The 17,573-nt window shown below is 38.0% G+C and overlaps 1 protein-coding gene across 3 annotated transcripts in view; it reads right to left on the reverse strand.

Moving 5' to 3' along the window:
- LOC127634176 (partitioning defective 3 homolog) overlaps nucleotides 1-17,573 on the reverse strand; it is a 582,251-nt gene that overhangs the window by 8,265 nt on the left and 556,413 nt on the right. For all 3 annotated transcript variants that reach the window (XM_052113607.1, XM_052113605.1, XM_052113604.1), the window contains one exon: nucleotides 4,627-4,748. In XM_052113607.1, coding sequence (XP_051969567.1) covers nucleotides 4,627-4,748 — 122 coding nt within the window. The remainder of the gene's footprint in view (nucleotides 1-4,626; nucleotides 4,749-17,573) is intronic.

Below are 17,573 nucleotides of genomic sequence, written 5' to 3' on the forward strand. Positions count from 1 at the left end.
GTAGAAGAATTAGAGGGATCAATAAATTATACAAAATGCACTGCCTTTGTCTGATTATTATGTAAACATGTAATCCATTAAAAGTAACTGTAATCCATCCATCCATCCATCCATCGTCAACCGCTTATCCTGTGTAAAGGGTCGCGGGGGGCTGGAGCCTATCCCAGCTAACATTGGGCGAAAGGCGGGGGACACCCTGGACAGGTCGCCAGTCCATCGCAGAACTGTAATCTGATTACAAATATTTTAAATTACATTTAATTTTTCTAATCTGATTGTGTAATACAGATTACATGTAACCACCCAGCACTGCTTACATGTTGCTGTCTTAAAGATTTGTTGCTTTTAGTTTTGAGCCCATCTCTAGGTCATCAAGACGCAAGTGTACTCCTAAAATTTGACAAAATAACCTTTTAGCATTAATATATATACATTTAAAATGTATAGTCTTTCTCTTCCAGGACTAAAAGGGACCAAAAATATTGATGATCGTCTTGCAATTTTTTTCCAATACAATGATCTGAATGAGATTATATCACCCCTAAAAAAAATGCAACTGACCAGCAATAGCAGGTAGCAAACTATGGTTCATGGTTGTTATTTAAACAACATTGGCTATTAGAAATGTAAGGTGAATGTCATTTATTGTGTCCCACCCCAACTTCCTGTGTCAATAGGAAATACTACATCAACACAGAAAAGAAACATTCGTCATGCCATTTCATAATTGTTATAAATAAACACACTCATTTTAACATTAACATTTGTAACAATATTAACGTAATTGCCAAGATAATTTATGAAAAAGTGTTATTTTTATTCCACCTGTACACCAAGTGTATTGAGTACCAATTTACACTCTTTTTCAACAATTTGATATTTGGGGATTTGTGATCTATTAATAAAATCTAGATTACTACCCAACACTGCAGTTGTGTTATGTGAAAATTTAGAAACTGTCATCTTTTTGCACTACTCAGATTACAAATGTGTACTGGTCTCTTACTGTGCCTATTGTCCTGTTCCTTTTAGTAATTTATTGTACTGTCCCGTACATTTTACACACGTTTGCACGTGCACTTTATGTAGAAATGTTATTCTGTGTAGTCTCATGTGGTTCTGTGTTTGTCTTATGTTGTTTTATGTAGCACCATGGTCCTGGAGGAACGTTGTCTCGTTTTGCTGTGTACTGTACTAACTGTATATGGTTGAACGACAATAAAAACCACAAGTTGACTTGATTTGAGAAGACATGCAGTAGTTATATGATGTAGATACAGGTTGAAACACGAAGTACCGAACAAAATAGCATTTTATTAAGGCAGACACAATAGTGCTACATTATGTGTGAATCATACTGTAGTTTATCAGAACAACACATTTGCACACGAAGAACAATATTATCGCTCCACCTTGAGAAATGTTTTCTATTTGTTAACAGCAAGCAGACTGAGACGCTGGAACTAACATCTTATCTCTGCAAGTGCGAGTGTGTGTGTTGCCATATTGTACCGTGCAGCAGTTTCATGTAGCTGCGCTCTGATTCACATGACTTCCATTACTCAAATCAGCATTCACTTCGCTTATCTGCCTTATTTTTTGTTCGTCTCTTTCTTTCCCTCTAATACACCTCCCCCAAAAAGAATCCCTTCATTAGCCAAGTGCTAAATCTAAACCACGGGGTAAACACATATTTGGATCCATTTTAACAGATGTCTTGTAATCCACAGTCTGTCCTTGAGTCTGTTGATCAATCCAAACTGCTCTCTGATGGGTGGATTTAATCTAAGGGATGGCATTCCGGTAAGCCCTTACATTACTAATGAGTGCGCACCTCTGCTGCGGCCCTCTGATGGGCCCTTCGGAGAACAGGGGTCATTTCACACCAGCTTGACCCCGCTTGACCGACAGTATGAGATTATGAGTGGAATGCATTTCAAAGGGCAGCTGTTTGTGCAGAGTTCCCCCAGGCAAAGTGTCAGAGCTCCGACAGGAATTGGTCAACCTTTGAAAGCCGGTGTTTCCATCTGAAGTTGGCTTGATATAGACGGTGACACTAATGCTTAAGGCAGTGGGAAATACTGGAAGCTGATTGGTAGCATTGATTAACTGTCATTATGTCCACATCCCGTGGAGTCGTGAACCTCGCTATCGACCCTTGGAGTTTCTCTGCTATCTTAGGAAAGAACGAGGGAAGGAATGGGATTTTTGAAGCAGGGCCCTCCCTGCTCTGTGTGTGCTGGGCTTTGTCATTGCTTGAGGGGGACTCATTCTGTAACTGTACATATCCTGGTTAAACCACTTCTAAGGCCAATAAACACAAGACCCATGCTTGTAGGTAGGACCACACACACTGCACACATACTGTTGACATTTTTTCAATAAGTCATGTCCCAATTACCTTACAAATGCTATTTGTATAAAGAACAAATAAACAAATGCACTGCCACTGAAATGAAAAAAATTAAAAATAAAGATCTTGTTTCCCAATCACGGTGTGCGGCAGCTCAACTGATCGAGAGTCCTGCAAATCATCTGTCATTGTGTTTGGTGCCACTAGTGATGCAAAAATTACACACTTCACCTTTAAACTTTTGCGTATAACTTTTACCTTTTCTGCTATTGACATGGATGATACCTCACATTGTGTGGCTTGCTGAGGAGAGCTGTGCTATTACCTTTATGAGCAATCAAATGTATGATTTTCACCGGGTGGATTGTAAATCCCATGGAATCACTTTGAAGGAGGGTCCTGAAACATATCTAGGGACCAGAATATCATAGAGACTTGGGGGTTGGGGTCTTCTGAATTTTAGGCCAGTTAACAACCACCTAGCACCCACACAGAACAACCTAGCAATGCCCTAGCAAACACTTTTGCATCATGGATGTGATGCTTTGCACAGGCAAGCACCACTCACATTCATCATAAAATGTACCACCCATCCGTTAAGTATGTAAAGCTCAAATGCGGGATTTTTTCTGCTGGTATCTTTTGGCTGTATGCTTTGCATGAACTGAAGCAGATTAAGAAGATACCAATGCCTGCAAGTAGAAACGCCGATATCAAACTTAGAATGTTACCTGCAGGCAAAGCTTTATTGACATTTACAACAAATATGCAAAGGGGAAGGGAGGAAAAAAAGAGAGAAAGAGAGAAGATAAAACCATATGAAGGATTGGGCTGATATCTAAGAAAAAAAAAGGTCCCTATAGACTTCGGTTGCCAAGATAAACTAACAAACAGGTTCTCGGGTTGATCTTTATTAAGTTTAGGAAGGGCAAATTCTCTCGGTCCTGTGAGCATGAAGACTGACTTTGTTGCTGTTCTGGAAGGCTTAGAGCTAAGACAGAGCCGACCACATGACAATGGAATGACTTCAGCTGAGAAATGCCACTGAGGTCAGACAGAGTGTGGGAGACAAGGAAATAAGATTGAAAACATATTTGGTTTATGGATGTGTTTTACTTGCATACATTTATCAAAAAATTACTATTTTATAGGGTTCCTCTAGACATTCCAAGAATATATACCATGGCATTTTAGATTTATTGCTTTAATGTTGATAATAACCTTTTTCAAAATACTCCAACAGTACATTGGTACAGTTATGGGATCAAACTGTAATGCCATTGGTGCTCCAATTCACTTTAAGGAATACCATGGTATAACTATGGTAAATGTCCATAAAAACATGGTATTACTATGGTATTATAACCTCTAAAAGTGGGGGTGGGGTCATGGACTGTTTTGAGCAGATAAAATGTACACATTTATGCACATGGATTTTTACTCGTCTATAATAAACATGGCAATTAATTTAATCTCATTTCCACTGATGCCGGATGATCTTATGCAAGTACGCATACTCAGATGTGAGCGCTTGGCCAATGCACTACCAACACGAGATCCGGTTGAACCTACTTAACATGAGTTCTTGTGGCAACCTACTTCAGTACAGAAGGGGGCGATAGAGTTACCTTCAAAAGTCTGTTCCATTAAACCAAATCTGTTATTATTCAGCTAATTTTCTATAATTATATTGACTTTAACTTACTTGCTCAGCAATATTCTCTCCAAACTATTACTCCGCTATGACATTAGTTGACTCAAAAGAAGAAAATCACAAAAGAACTGGACAGCTCGCACTAATGTCTGCTATAGCGCCCCTTGCTGCAACGTTGAGAATGCACTGAGACTTGTAATGTGTAACGAATTGTAATTTGACAAATTTGGAATGCGACTATTCATGAAATCGAGCTTGCATAGGTAAAATTGTCTACGTTCATGTACTTGCGAAGAGTATGTTTCGGCTTTGAATCTATTCTGTAGGTTATGGATGAATGAGTAACATGAGCTGAAAAAAATCTGTCTGCTCAAAAAACAAAACAAAAAACTGTGGAAATCTCCTAAACAGACTGTAGAGTTTTCAAAAAGTACAACATCAGAGAATACTTTGAAAACACTGCAGAATGACTATTTAAGATAAAGGCTTTAGTGCTTTAGGCAAATAGTCCACATTGAGCATTATTATTAAGAAGAGAATGTGTGGTAAACAGATGTAGTCGGAGATATTACTTTCATGTGTTTCAGTGGTTTGTGTATTATGGACGTGTGGCTCTTACCGTGGTAGAGAGTTGTACTGCCTCTGGGCTTGTGTGAAGGAGTCTCTGTCCTCTCTATGTCTCTGCATTTGGACCTCCACAGAAACCGAGTGCCTTCCTGATGGTGTGCCCCCTGTGTTGGCCTGAAACATGATAAAATATATTTCAGTTACATTTGACAGCTGTACAAATCTTGAATTAATTTACAAAGAGTTACAATAACCAGAGCAAGAAAAACAATGTTTCTTGACCGCAACACAAACACATTTTACAAACTGAAATGACACTACATCAAGTCTTGACATGCCAGATTTGATGTCTGGAAACCAATTACACAAAGCACGGTAAAATATGCGCATGCAAGAATGAGATTTAGGGGAATATTATCAGTGAATAAGGACTTTCATTTTCATTGATATTTATACAAAGCTATTGTATGGCTTCAAAAACTTAATATTGAGAAGAAATCATATGGACTGTTTTAATTTTAGGAGTTTGACAGCCCCTGCACTGCAAATAAATAAACATTTTATCAAGTATTTTTGTCTTATTTTCTGGTAAAAAATAAATAAACATTCTTCAGAAGTATTTCAGAGAAATCTAACAAAATGTATAATAATAATAATAATTAAATAACTATTTGTGAATGGGTAAAGAAAAAAATACTGTAGATATATATACACAAACATACACGGTTGGGGAGTAACGAAATGCATGTAACAGGAATACGTATTTAAAATACAAAATATAAGTAACTGTATTCCACTACAGTTACAATTAAATAATTGGTATTTAGAAGACAGTTACATTCCAAAAGTATTTTGATTACTGAAGAGATTACTTAATTTTATTGTCATTTGTTTCATTTAATATTTAGTCCTTTCAGATGGAAAACATTTATATATATAAATGATGCGATCCAAAGTGCATTTGAACAGCAGTGAAACACTTTCTTATGATGTGTTACATTCATACGAGCAGACAGAGAAGTAAATTTGAAGTAAGTTTGGAGCAGAAGAAATAGAAATAAACCTTGTTTAAATTGTCAGCTTTATGCTAAGCTAAAATGCTATTTCTAGCCATTTTACATGCACATGTTACCAAACATGATCATAATGTTTATCAAGAATATTCACATTAGATCATAATTTATATTTTCTAATATGACCTTTGATATTAGGGCACAAATTGTATTCTTGAAAATAATTTTGTTTTCCTGTATAATGTCTAAAAATCCTTAAAAGGGCACCTATTATGCCCATTTTCACAAGATGTAATTTAAATCTTTGGTGTCTCCAGAATGTGTCTGTGAAGTTTCAGCTCAAAATAGCCTACATATTATTTATTATACCATGTTGAATATGCAAATTTTTGGGTGGGAATAAAAACGAGCTGTTTTTGTGTATGTGTCTTTCAATGCAAATGAGCTGGTTCTCCCCGGCCTGTATCCAGAATAGAGCAGAGTTTTGACATCTCTGCTTCGGATAACTAGACATCATAAGCAATTTGACTGACAGCGAATATAGTGGTGTTCAGCCCTATATGTTTGAACCGGTGTCAGACACTGATGAAGGAGAGACTCCGTCAGAAGTAACAACTTTGAGAATGAACCAGGAAGTTTCCGAATGGTTATTTGATAAATGTATTTATTTGTTGTAGAGTTTTTCAACAGTTTTGCAACGATGGATGAGCAACATACACACAAATACTGTTACAACATTTGCTATGTGCTATAATGAAACAACACACACAAACATGAACATGTTGTGTAATGTTCACTTATTAATTGGTGTACAGGTGCGTCAGTGTCCGTCAACAGTCATGGGCAGGGCCTGTACAAAGTGACGTCACTTTGTACAGAATCTGCGAATGGCTTGTTCTGAGACAGAGTTTATGATTAATGGAGATTAAAAAAAGAACTGGGTGGATTTTTATCATTATAAAAATGTTGTGATCTTTATTTTGTGGTTGTGTACACAAAAGTTCAAACTGAACATAAAATTGAATTTGGCATAATAGGTCCCCTTTAAAACAAGATTAATTTGATAGACGGGAACTCCTTCAATATTGTTTAAAAAGCATCCCAGGGTGATACCTCAAGAAACTGGTTAAGAAAATGTCAAGAGTACATGTCTCCAAATTCTAGGCAAAGGGTGACTACTTTGAAGATGGTCATTTTTGGGTGAACTATTCCTTTTAACAAATATCCTCAGAATCATAAAGATTTCAAGTTTTCTTCCTAGATATCTGCAGGAAGGTGTTAGGATGTGTTAGCCAGTGAGCTAGCATTAGCCTAGTTAACAAGCATGGGATCATTTTAGTATTCATGGTCATGAGGGGTATAATAATTGTTGAGGGACACTTGATCATAACCAATTTTTTACACCGAACGCAAGATGTGCTAATGAGAGATGTGACTACCACACCCGAAAACAATTAGCCTTATGTGCACTTGTGCTAAAAACAGCTGACTTCGCAAATAAACCTCACATAAATGCACAGAGGCAAACAGTTAAATGATCCACAAGACAGAGCTATGGGGGAAAAACAGAAGAATTAAACATTGCAGCAAAGATTTAACTGCAAACCAGAGAATCAGGCAATTTGATCTGTTTCTTATGAAGACCAGGCAAAATCTCCACTGAGACACATTTTAATAGCTAAAGGCCCCAGCAAATTGTTAGCTACATATTAAGCCAAAAAAGCAGGGAAAAGGAAATGATTTCATTTCGAGCTAGAAGCAACTATGAGGTAATTATTCACAGCGAAGAGATGTTTTAATGAGATTTGGAGAAGAGAAGAACAACACAGCAAGCAAGAATCAGGTGTGTGTGTGTGTGTGTGTGTGTGTGTGTGTGTGTGTGTGTGTGTGTGTGTGTGTGTGTGTGTGTGTGTGCGTGTGTGTGTGAGCAGGTTTGGGTGGTTTACAAACTGGTAATTACAAGGGTTTTATGCTATAAATGTGGTTTGAGGACATTTCTAGTATCCCCATAATTTAAATCGCTTAAAAAAAACAACAACAAAAAAACACATACTAAACCATGTTTTTTTTATATAAAAATGCTGAAAGTGTTTGTCATGTAATATCTGTAATTTTCCATATACACAATGCAGCTACATTTGGTTGTGGCTTCGATTAAGAAGTTTTATTATGACATTGTACACACAGAGATTGGTTATAACTGCATTCTACAACCAAATTCACATTTGCGCTAGAACTTGCATTATTTTTATCGATAACCAATGCAAGTTTTGGCTTGAACATGATAGTGCTAATGAATGTGCAATGGACGTCAAGATTTCCACTGACAAATTATTTAGAATTTCGAGTTGTTCCTCACCAAAACCTATTGTGTACCTTTAGAAGACTTGGAATATGACGAAAAATCAGAAATGACTACTTTTTAAAGCTTTTTTTTTTTTTTACTTTAAAGTGAGACACTATCAACTGCCATTGTATTGAATAAACATTAAAAAAACATCTTTTCTGCTTTGATTGCACTTTGTCAACCATTGGGAGTGATATCTCAAGGGACTCTAAGATATTGTTACTCCGAAAACCTTTCAATGTGTCCTTGGCCATGGAGACATCAGTCAGATTAACAGCATCCATAGAACATGATTATTCACTGTTCAACTGTAATGCTTTAAAAAACATGACAATTTATTACACAAATGACAAAAACACTCCCACATATGCCATTGATTGGTCAAAAACAGTTAGTCCTGCCCCAAACTTATGCCTTAAGTTGAGCCAATGTTCAAAAAACATTGCATTTGGTGATGCTAGTGGTGCAGAAATTAAGTCACTTTTTCTATTAATCACAAAGAAACAATCCCTTCCCAACTGTGTTTTTACAAAGACAGAGCAAACAAAACAATATGAAGCCCACCTGAACAAACATAAAAAGTGCTTAGATAGGAGACACAAACATAATTAGAAAAAATTGTCTGCAGCAGTTCTACAAAAGAAATCATGAAACAGCTGGACAGAGAGGAAAGGTAGCTCAGCGGTTCCAGACTTCCAAATCATGTATAATCATTACGATTACAGCGCGGCGTGACCCGTGAGCCTTTATATCAAAGACGGGTCAGGCTAGCTGTGCATATGGTGGACGACGCAAACATTCTTCACCTCAATGTGCAACAATGTTTACTAGACTATACACTCAACCACTTCCAGAGACCTGCTCCAACATATGGATTTCATTTTTCAACTCATGCACTTGACTGGGTGAGTGCAAGAAGTGAGACATACATAAAAATGGTGAGAAAACAGGAGGAGGGACAGAAAACGAGAAGGAATGGAAAGATAAAGAGGGATGAGAGAGTTAAATCCAGATTTAAATTCTCATTTGTACCATGTGCTATCTCCTCGCTTAACTCAAATCGGAAAAGGTAGCTTCCAGATTGAGCACCAGGCTACTGTGACGATTTCCTGTTGATCTATTCTCATTTTAATATATACAGTGGGTACGGAAAGTATTCAGACCCCCTTACATTTTTCACTCTTTGTTATATTGCAACCATTTGCTAAAATCATTTAAGTTAATTTTTTTTCCTCATTATTGTACACACAGCACCCCATATTGACAGAAAAACACAGAATTGTTGACATTTTTGCACATTTATTAAAAAAGAAAAACTGAAATATCACATGGTCCTAAGTATTCAGAACCTTTGTTCAGTATTTAGTAGAAGCACCCTTTTGATCTAATACAGCCATGAGTCTTTTTGGGAAAGATGCAACAAGTTTTTCACATCTGGTATCCTCTGCCATTCCTCCTTGCAGATCCTCTCCAGTTCTGTCAGGTTGGATGGTAAACGTTGGTGGACAGCCATTTTCAGGTCTCTCCAGAGATGCTCAATTGGGTTTAAGTCAGGGCTCTGGCTGGGCCATTCAAGAACAGTCACGGAGTTGTTGTGAAGCCACTCCTTCGTTATTTTAGTGGTGTGCTTAGGGTCATTGTCTTGTTGGAAGGTGAACCTTCGGCCCAGTCTGAGGTCCAGAGCACTCTGGAGAAGGTTTTCATCCAGGATATCCCTGTACTTGGCCGCATTCATCTTTTCCTCGATTGCAACCAGTCGTCCTGTCCCTGCAGCTGAAAAACACCCCCACAGCATGACGCTGCCACCACCATGCTTCACTGTTGAGACTGTATTGGACAGGTGATGAGCAGTGCCTGGTTTTCTCCACACATATCGCTTAGAATTAAGGCCAAAAAGTTCTATCTTGGTCTCATCAGACCAGAGAATCTTATTTATCACCATCTTGGAGTCCTTCAGGTGTTTTTAGCAAACTCCATGTGTCTTGTACTGAGGAGAGGCTTCCGTCGGGCCACTCTATCATAAAGACCCGACTGGTGGATGGCTGCAGTAATGGCTGACTTACTACAACTTTCTCCCATCTCCCGACTGCATCTCTGGAGCTCAGCCACAGTGATCTTGGGGGTCTTCTTTACCTCTCTGTGCCTGTGCCTTGCCACAATTCTGTCTCTGAGCTCTTCAGGCAGTTCCTTTGACCTCATGATTCTCATTTGCTCTGACATGCACTGTGAGCTGTAAGGTCTTATATAGACAGGTGTGTGGCTTTCCTAATCAAGTCCAATCAGTATAATAAAACACAGCTGGACTCAGTTGAAGGTGTAGAACCATCTCAAGGATGATCAGAAGAAATGGACAGCACCTGAGTTAAATATATGAGTGTCACAGCAAATGGTCTGAATACTTAGGGCCATGTGATATTTCAGTTTTTCTTTTTTAATAAATGTGCAAAAATGTCAACAGTTCTGTGTTTTTCTGTCAATATGGGGTGCTGTGTGTACAATAATGGGAAAAAAAATGAACTTAAATGATTTTAGCAAATGGCTGCAATATAACAAAGAGTGAAAAATTTAAGGGGGTCTGAATACTTTCCGTACCCACTGTATAACGTTTTAATATATTTACTAAGGTATTTTGTATTTGTATGTTTTGTATGTGGTGCACTTCATTGCAGCAGAACAAATTGCCCTCAAGGGGGACAATAAAGGTTAAGTAAAGTAATCTAAGATACACCAAATGAGCCAAATCATTACGACCACTTACAGGTGAAGCGAATAACGTTGATCATCTCCTAACAAGGCCACATGTCAAGGTCTGGCTAGGTTAGATGGTAAATAGACAATCAGTTCTCGTAGTAAACATGTTGAATGCAGGAGAAATGGGCAGGAGTAAAGACCTGAGCAACTTTGACAAGGGCCAAATTGTAATGGCCAGAAGACTGGGTCAGAGCATCTCTGATCCCGGTCAGCAGCGGTGAGTACCTTACGACAATGGTCTGAGAAGAGACAAATCACAAACCAGCGACAGTGTGTTGGTGCCCAAGGCTCATCGATGCGCGAGGGCAATGGAGGCAATCCCATATGGTCCGAACCGACAGAGCGTCTACTCTGGCACAAGTCACAGAAAATGTTAATGATGGTTACAAGAGGAATGTGCACAGATCACAGTGCATCGCATCCTGCTGCGTATGGGGCTGCGTCACCGCAGACCGATCAGAGTGCCCACGCTGACCCATGTCCATCGTCGAAAGCGCCTACAATGGGCACGTGAGCGTTGGAACTGGACCTTCAAGCAGTGGAAGAAGGTATCCTGGTCCGATGAGTCCCGTTTTCTTTTACATCACGTGGGCGGCCATATATGTGTACACCGTTTACCTGGGAAAGTGATGGCACAAGAATGCACAGTGGGAAGATGACAATCCTGTGGAGGGAGTGTGATACTCTGGGAAATTGTCTGTGGGGAAACCATTTTGACACGTGACAGCTACTTAAACATCATTGCAGACCAGGTACACCCCTTCAAGGCAATGGTATTCCCTGATGGCAGTCGCCACTTTCAGCAGGATAATGCACCCTGCCACACTGTACACGTTGATGAACATGATGAAAGTTTAAGGTGATGTCCTGGCTTCCAATCTCCCCAGATCTCAATCCGATTGTGCATCTGTTGGATGTGCTGAACCAAAAAGTCAGATCCATGGCGGCTCCATCTTGCAACTTACAGGACTTGAAAGATCTGCTGCTAATGTATTGGTGCCCGATACCACAGCACACCTTCAGGGGTCTTGTAGATTCCATGCCTTGGCAGGTCGACACTTTTTGGCAGCATGCGGAGGATCAACAGCATATTAGGAAGGTGGTCATAATGTTTTGACTCAGTGTATATAGTGCCCTTCCTCTGTAGGTAATCACATTTTTATCATATAGTTCTAAATCTACTGAACATGAACAGGAATATATAATAGTAAAAAGTAAATTCCTGTATATTTCACAGGGGGGAGAATAATCTCGTCCAGCAGTGGATTTATCTACACACTGCCGGCTTATTATCATGTTGTACACTTCTTTTCGGCTGTATCCAGTTATTGTTCCCCAAGCTTACAGTGTGTTTCCACAACCATGATTTAGTATGGAGAGATAACCTTGCCTGACCACTGCCCGCAGTGGGTCGACTGTAGGAGGACATGAATTTGCTTATTCTACACTGTGGATATCATGACTAGTTTCTTTCACTGTTTAAAATCAAAGAAAATGTGGGTCATTCCTGTTATGAGCTCTTAAACAATGAATTTGTCTGTGTTGTAATTTCAGTTAAAGGACATATTTCTATAAGAAAGTACACCAGACTTAGACATCAGACATCAGAAATATGCTCTGGTCAGGATCATGTATTTGAACCTTATTAACACGATGGGACCTTACAGGATGGAAATAAAGAGCTGAAGTTAAAGTTAGCTTAAATATGTACTTGAAACTTGGGGGTTATTTTGATATTTTTAGGCAACTTTTGACATTATGACAAAATTGTAGAGATTTCTGTCATGTTGTCTTACAGGAAAGAAAGTTTAAGAATAAGACTAGCCAATTAATACTACAAAACATCACAGTATTCATACATTTCATTTCAAATACTTAATGACATTTGTTCTATTGTTTTCCCACCAAAATGAAGTCACTTCCTGGAGGATCATGTAATTAGTAAATGGTATATTACAGTATGAAAGTGACATTGATGACAAAAAATAAATAAATTATATAAGTTAATTGTTAAAACAATATACCCAAGAAAACATGTTTTCAAACAAAATAAACAAAAAATTATATAATGAATAAAAACAATTAAAAGAACTAAAATGGTTTCCATTTTTAAATATTGTGAGATTAATATTTTATCCAAAATAATAACACTTATATAATGGTGACATGAAAATTTACTGTATAAAAGGAATGACCCACATGTTGGGTCCTCTGAGTCTGAAATCAACAGAATTATTTCCAGACATGATGGCTAACTGAATGCTTGCCAGCACAGAGATTCTTGTAAAAGACGAGAGAAGTGCATAAATATAAGCCTAATGAAAGCATTCATGTGCGTGTATGATTTAGGCACCAGCATAAAACTTCCTTTCCTTGTGTGGCCTCCAATCGTCTAAACAAAAGATTGATTTTTATTGGCTGAGAATGGGCAGCAAGCCTCTGGAAGGAACAGGGTTTTTATGATAAACATCTGGAAAAGCCCCTTTGAAAGTCACGGCAAAAATGCTGGGTGTGATATACAACGGAGGAATAACAAGACAGGTCTAATAGTCTATTTACCGGTGGAGGTCTGTGACAGGCTCTGGCCATGGGGCAATTATCCGCGATCTGGGATGGCAGCTCATTGCGGTGCATAAACACCATATGACGGCTTTCTTTCATTCCTCTGGGAATTGTGAATGAAGGGAACACACCTTTATCACTGTCCTAATGCGATTCACGCGCTGTCAGAGCCCATGCTGGTTTTGAAAGATTATCTGGAGCGTACTTAGCCATTTTTCTTCATAAAAACTTTAGAGGCATTTGATGTAAAGTTGGGAGTTTTGCCATATAGCCACCTATTTAGAAGGCAATCTGTCATTGTTTTATGTCACTGTGATTTTCTGTTGTACTTCAGGGACACTTTCAAATGAACACTATTTATTATCAAAGCTATGAATAATAGCCAGGAGACTTTGCAATGCTAAAGTAACCTCCAACACGTGCTCAGAACCTGTAACTAGGCCGATATGAAGTATTTAATAATTAATTAAGTGCTTTTCATAGCCATTTAAAACAAAAGAAAGTACTTTTGCGGCACCATGGTACATTGATATATACAATTCTACAAAATAATTGCCAGATATATATATAGGTACATGTAAAAAAAAATTACGATGGTAGATATAACAACAAAAGCATGCCATTTCTATTGTACATGTAAAAAATCTATATATATAATTAAAAAAAAGTCACCATGATATGTGTAAAACGATATCCTCAAAATGATGGAAATTCCATGGTACTTTTTTTTTTTAGTAAATTAACAGACTAGTATAGTAAAAATGTCCTATCTCAGTTTTTTTTCCATACCAGAGTTTTTTTTCTACGACATCACAGCAGTGCACCCAAAAGAATTTATGTATGCTCTCAGAGGACTGCGACTTTGTTATGACAGTTTTATAACATCATTATATCAAGCTTATGACAGCAGGATCAACAAGACTGTTATGGCTACAAACGCCTCCCTTGCACTCGCTTACATTGTTTAACCATCATTCTCTCAACCTGCTGCTATAAAGACTGCTGTTTATTTCTACAGGGCAACAGGACCACAGCGCTCGTGGGCCCTTGCAGACACTAAATCAACGTCAAAACTGTAAATAGCACTCTGATGGAGTTTGTGTGTGTGTGTGTGTGTGTGTGTGTGTGTGTGTGTGTGTGTGTGTGTGTGTGTGTGTGTGTTTCTAATGCAATGCAGGAACAAAGCACCTGGACCACCTGATTCTTACTTTGAGATTTGAAAGTTTAGCACTACACTGTCTTTAGCAGGGCTGTAAATACCAGGCATTGATGGGGCAGGTCCCACCCAATATTCAGAATAGTGGTTCATCAAAATTGATTTTTAATGACTTATACTTAAACTTTTACATTTGGTCTGACATTGTATCTTTTATAGGGGAGACAGGGCTAGTTATGACTCTGGGAAGTTGTCACAAGGGCTATATTTTATATAGTTACTATATGATTTTTAGACCAAAGTCCAATAACACAAAATTGTACCAATGCAGCCAAGATTGTTTTATTCCTAACAAATTAACATGCTCACCTCTCAGCTATTGTTTAACACACCTCTTGACAAATTTCTGGGCACAATAACAGCACACACCATGTGTAGAAAACAGTCAGGCTTGACATCTAAACCGCAGAGTTCAGGAAATTTGCCCTTCTTATCATGCCCTGTAAGACTCAAAGGCATTCCCTGGGTATAACCTAACATATTTTGTTATTTGAAACCAGTGCTGTTCAGAAAAACCGGTCATAGAGGCTGACCCATCAGCCGTTAATACAAAAGACCTGAGACACTCAAGGGAGGGCCTGTATACTATTACGGCAAATGCCTCTAGTCTTTAAACATGTAAACTATCAGAAGCAATTAGGAACCTTCCAACTTGACTCCTCTGATTCAGCACTGTTCAAACAGCTGGGCTTTTACTTCCTTCAATAGAAGTCCAGACAATGTGACAGCATTAAGCGCTGAGAGAGGCTTTGATCCATCCATACTGCAAACAGAGAGGCTAAGTTATGTCAAATACAAGCTAGTGCACTTCTCTAATGTCTAAATATAAGAGCATTTGCTTAGGAGACCATTTTCATTCTTGCGTTGAAACACGTATTGTCATCATTTGACTAAAGTGAACTGTCATTAACCTGGTACATGTTTATAATCCCTCTTTCATTAGTCCTGGAGGCACTCCCAGTATTGCTCAAATTAAACTTTGGCACTTTTTGGCACAGGAATATTCTGGGATTAATACAAGTTAAGGTCAATTGACAGTATTTGTGGCATAATGTTAATTAACACAAAAAAGCTAAAATATGGATTCCAGCAAGGCACTTACATTGGAAGTAAATGAGGCCAATCTGTAAACGTAGTTTACTCTGGGCTCCAAAGTGGGCTCTTTTCGCTTGGGCCACTAAGCAACCATCCAACAACAGCCAACAAACCACCAAGCAACATCCTAGCAGCAACAGCATGGGCAAATAACATTCACATTTTGTCCAGAAAACGTACAAAATCCTTTAGCAATTCTGTTTGGTACCGCTAGTGGCACAGAAATGATTTCACTATTAAGCAACTACATTTCCATTAATTATCCATCATTAATCTTTGAAATCAGTGTCTGAGATGTCAGTTTTTTGCTTTACTGCACTTTGCAGCTCTGATCTCTCTGAAAGAGAGCATTAATGCATTAATTGAGTTTAACACATTCTAATCTCTGTCGAGCTATTCAAGTCCAGGGAGGAAAATGGAGGCCAAATATGTGGCAGGGATGACAAGGTCAGAGAGCTGACCTCTAATTTAGGAAATGGTTCTATTCCTCAAAGTAATTAGCCTGTCATCTTTTAAAATCCCCCCAGTGCGTTTAACAGGAAGAAACAGGACAGACCGCCATGTCTGGCTCTGGCCATTACAGGGTAAAGATACACAGCTATTTGACTTTTAACCCCATGCAACTCTGTTCCCAGCCTCTTGAGCAGTGTATATTATTTTAACTTGCTGATAAAGATAAAAACTTATCTAGCCTCTAATCTCTCACTATAAATGAATCAGTGACTTTCAAGGACACAGTGTTAAAACATATTCACCTCGGTGTAGACCTAACAAACACAAGCAAAGTTTGAGGACAAATAAACTGTGAGATGCATTAGTAAAGATAATGAAACGCAAGACAATAACAAATGCACTTCTCCAATGAAATACAAAAATAACCAAATCTACATTATAGAACAAACACTATTTATTTGTGGCCCTAAAAATTCGGCACATAAGTCACACATAAATGTCTGCATTTTATTGCATTACATACAAAAGTCTCTATTTCTATTTATCAAAGACTGTGCACTACGTCTAATCCAATTTTCGTAAGTGCAATTTTCCTGGCAGTGCAAAGCGTAATTGAGCGTAGGTGGGAGTTTTGCGCTATCTGTGAGTGTATGCATGCAAACTGCAGATGTTTTTCTGAAAAATAGGTCATTGTGCTAAGACATTTCAATACCATGTCTGTTTTCAGCGCTAGGTCTACATTCAGTGCCTATATTTGTAGTTTGGAGATTCCACCATCAGGTGGTAATAAAGTTTATGTCCAAACTATGAAAATATAGGTGGAACATCAAATGATGTCCATGACTAACTTTTGTAATCGTTTTATGATGTTTTAAATTAGATTCTGTTAAACTCTTTATAGGTCATTGTTTATTTTTAAATTATTATTAATGTTATGTTTATATTTACAATTGCATATATGATCGAATTTTTATTGGTATTTTTCCACCAATTGTTGAAGAGTGATTTTTAAGCCACTCCAAAAGGGGGCGTTGGAGTAAGTTTGAGAAAGTAAAATGTTTGGATTTTGATTCGATTTTTGTGAAATTAGAATTTTTTTGTGCTTCAATAAATTCAATAAGTGAAGAGCATGCATGTCAGTAGATTCATATTATTAATAATACTTGCATTTAATGGCGCATACATCCTTATCCTGAACCACATTTTCCATGCGTATAAAAAGGAACGTGTCATATTCAACAAGGACACAGTTAATGCACAAAAAAATGTAAATCCATATAAAAAAAAAATTGAATTCATTGCATACATTCCATTTATACAACCAACTTGTTATGAACGTGGTGTCTTGGTTTATATTGCTGGTGATTGACAGGGAATGGACTATATAATAGGACGCAGAGGGTGTCGCAGAAGACCTCAGAATTAAATTGCACTTGACCTAGAACATTAGCATGATTTCATCAAAACCATTTGCGCCTAGACTTAGCGCATACTTGCATGAAAAACCAAACCTTCATGGCCATGCCAACTGACTTTGTGCTTATGACTTATGGCATAGTACT

Source organism: Xyrauchen texanus, chromosome 41 (assembly GCF_025860055.1).
Source record: "Xyrauchen texanus isolate HMW12.3.18 chromosome 41, RBS_HiC_50CHRs, whole genome shotgun sequence".
Taxonomy (NCBI): Eukaryota; Metazoa; Chordata; class Actinopteri; order Cypriniformes; family Catostomidae; genus Xyrauchen; species Xyrauchen texanus.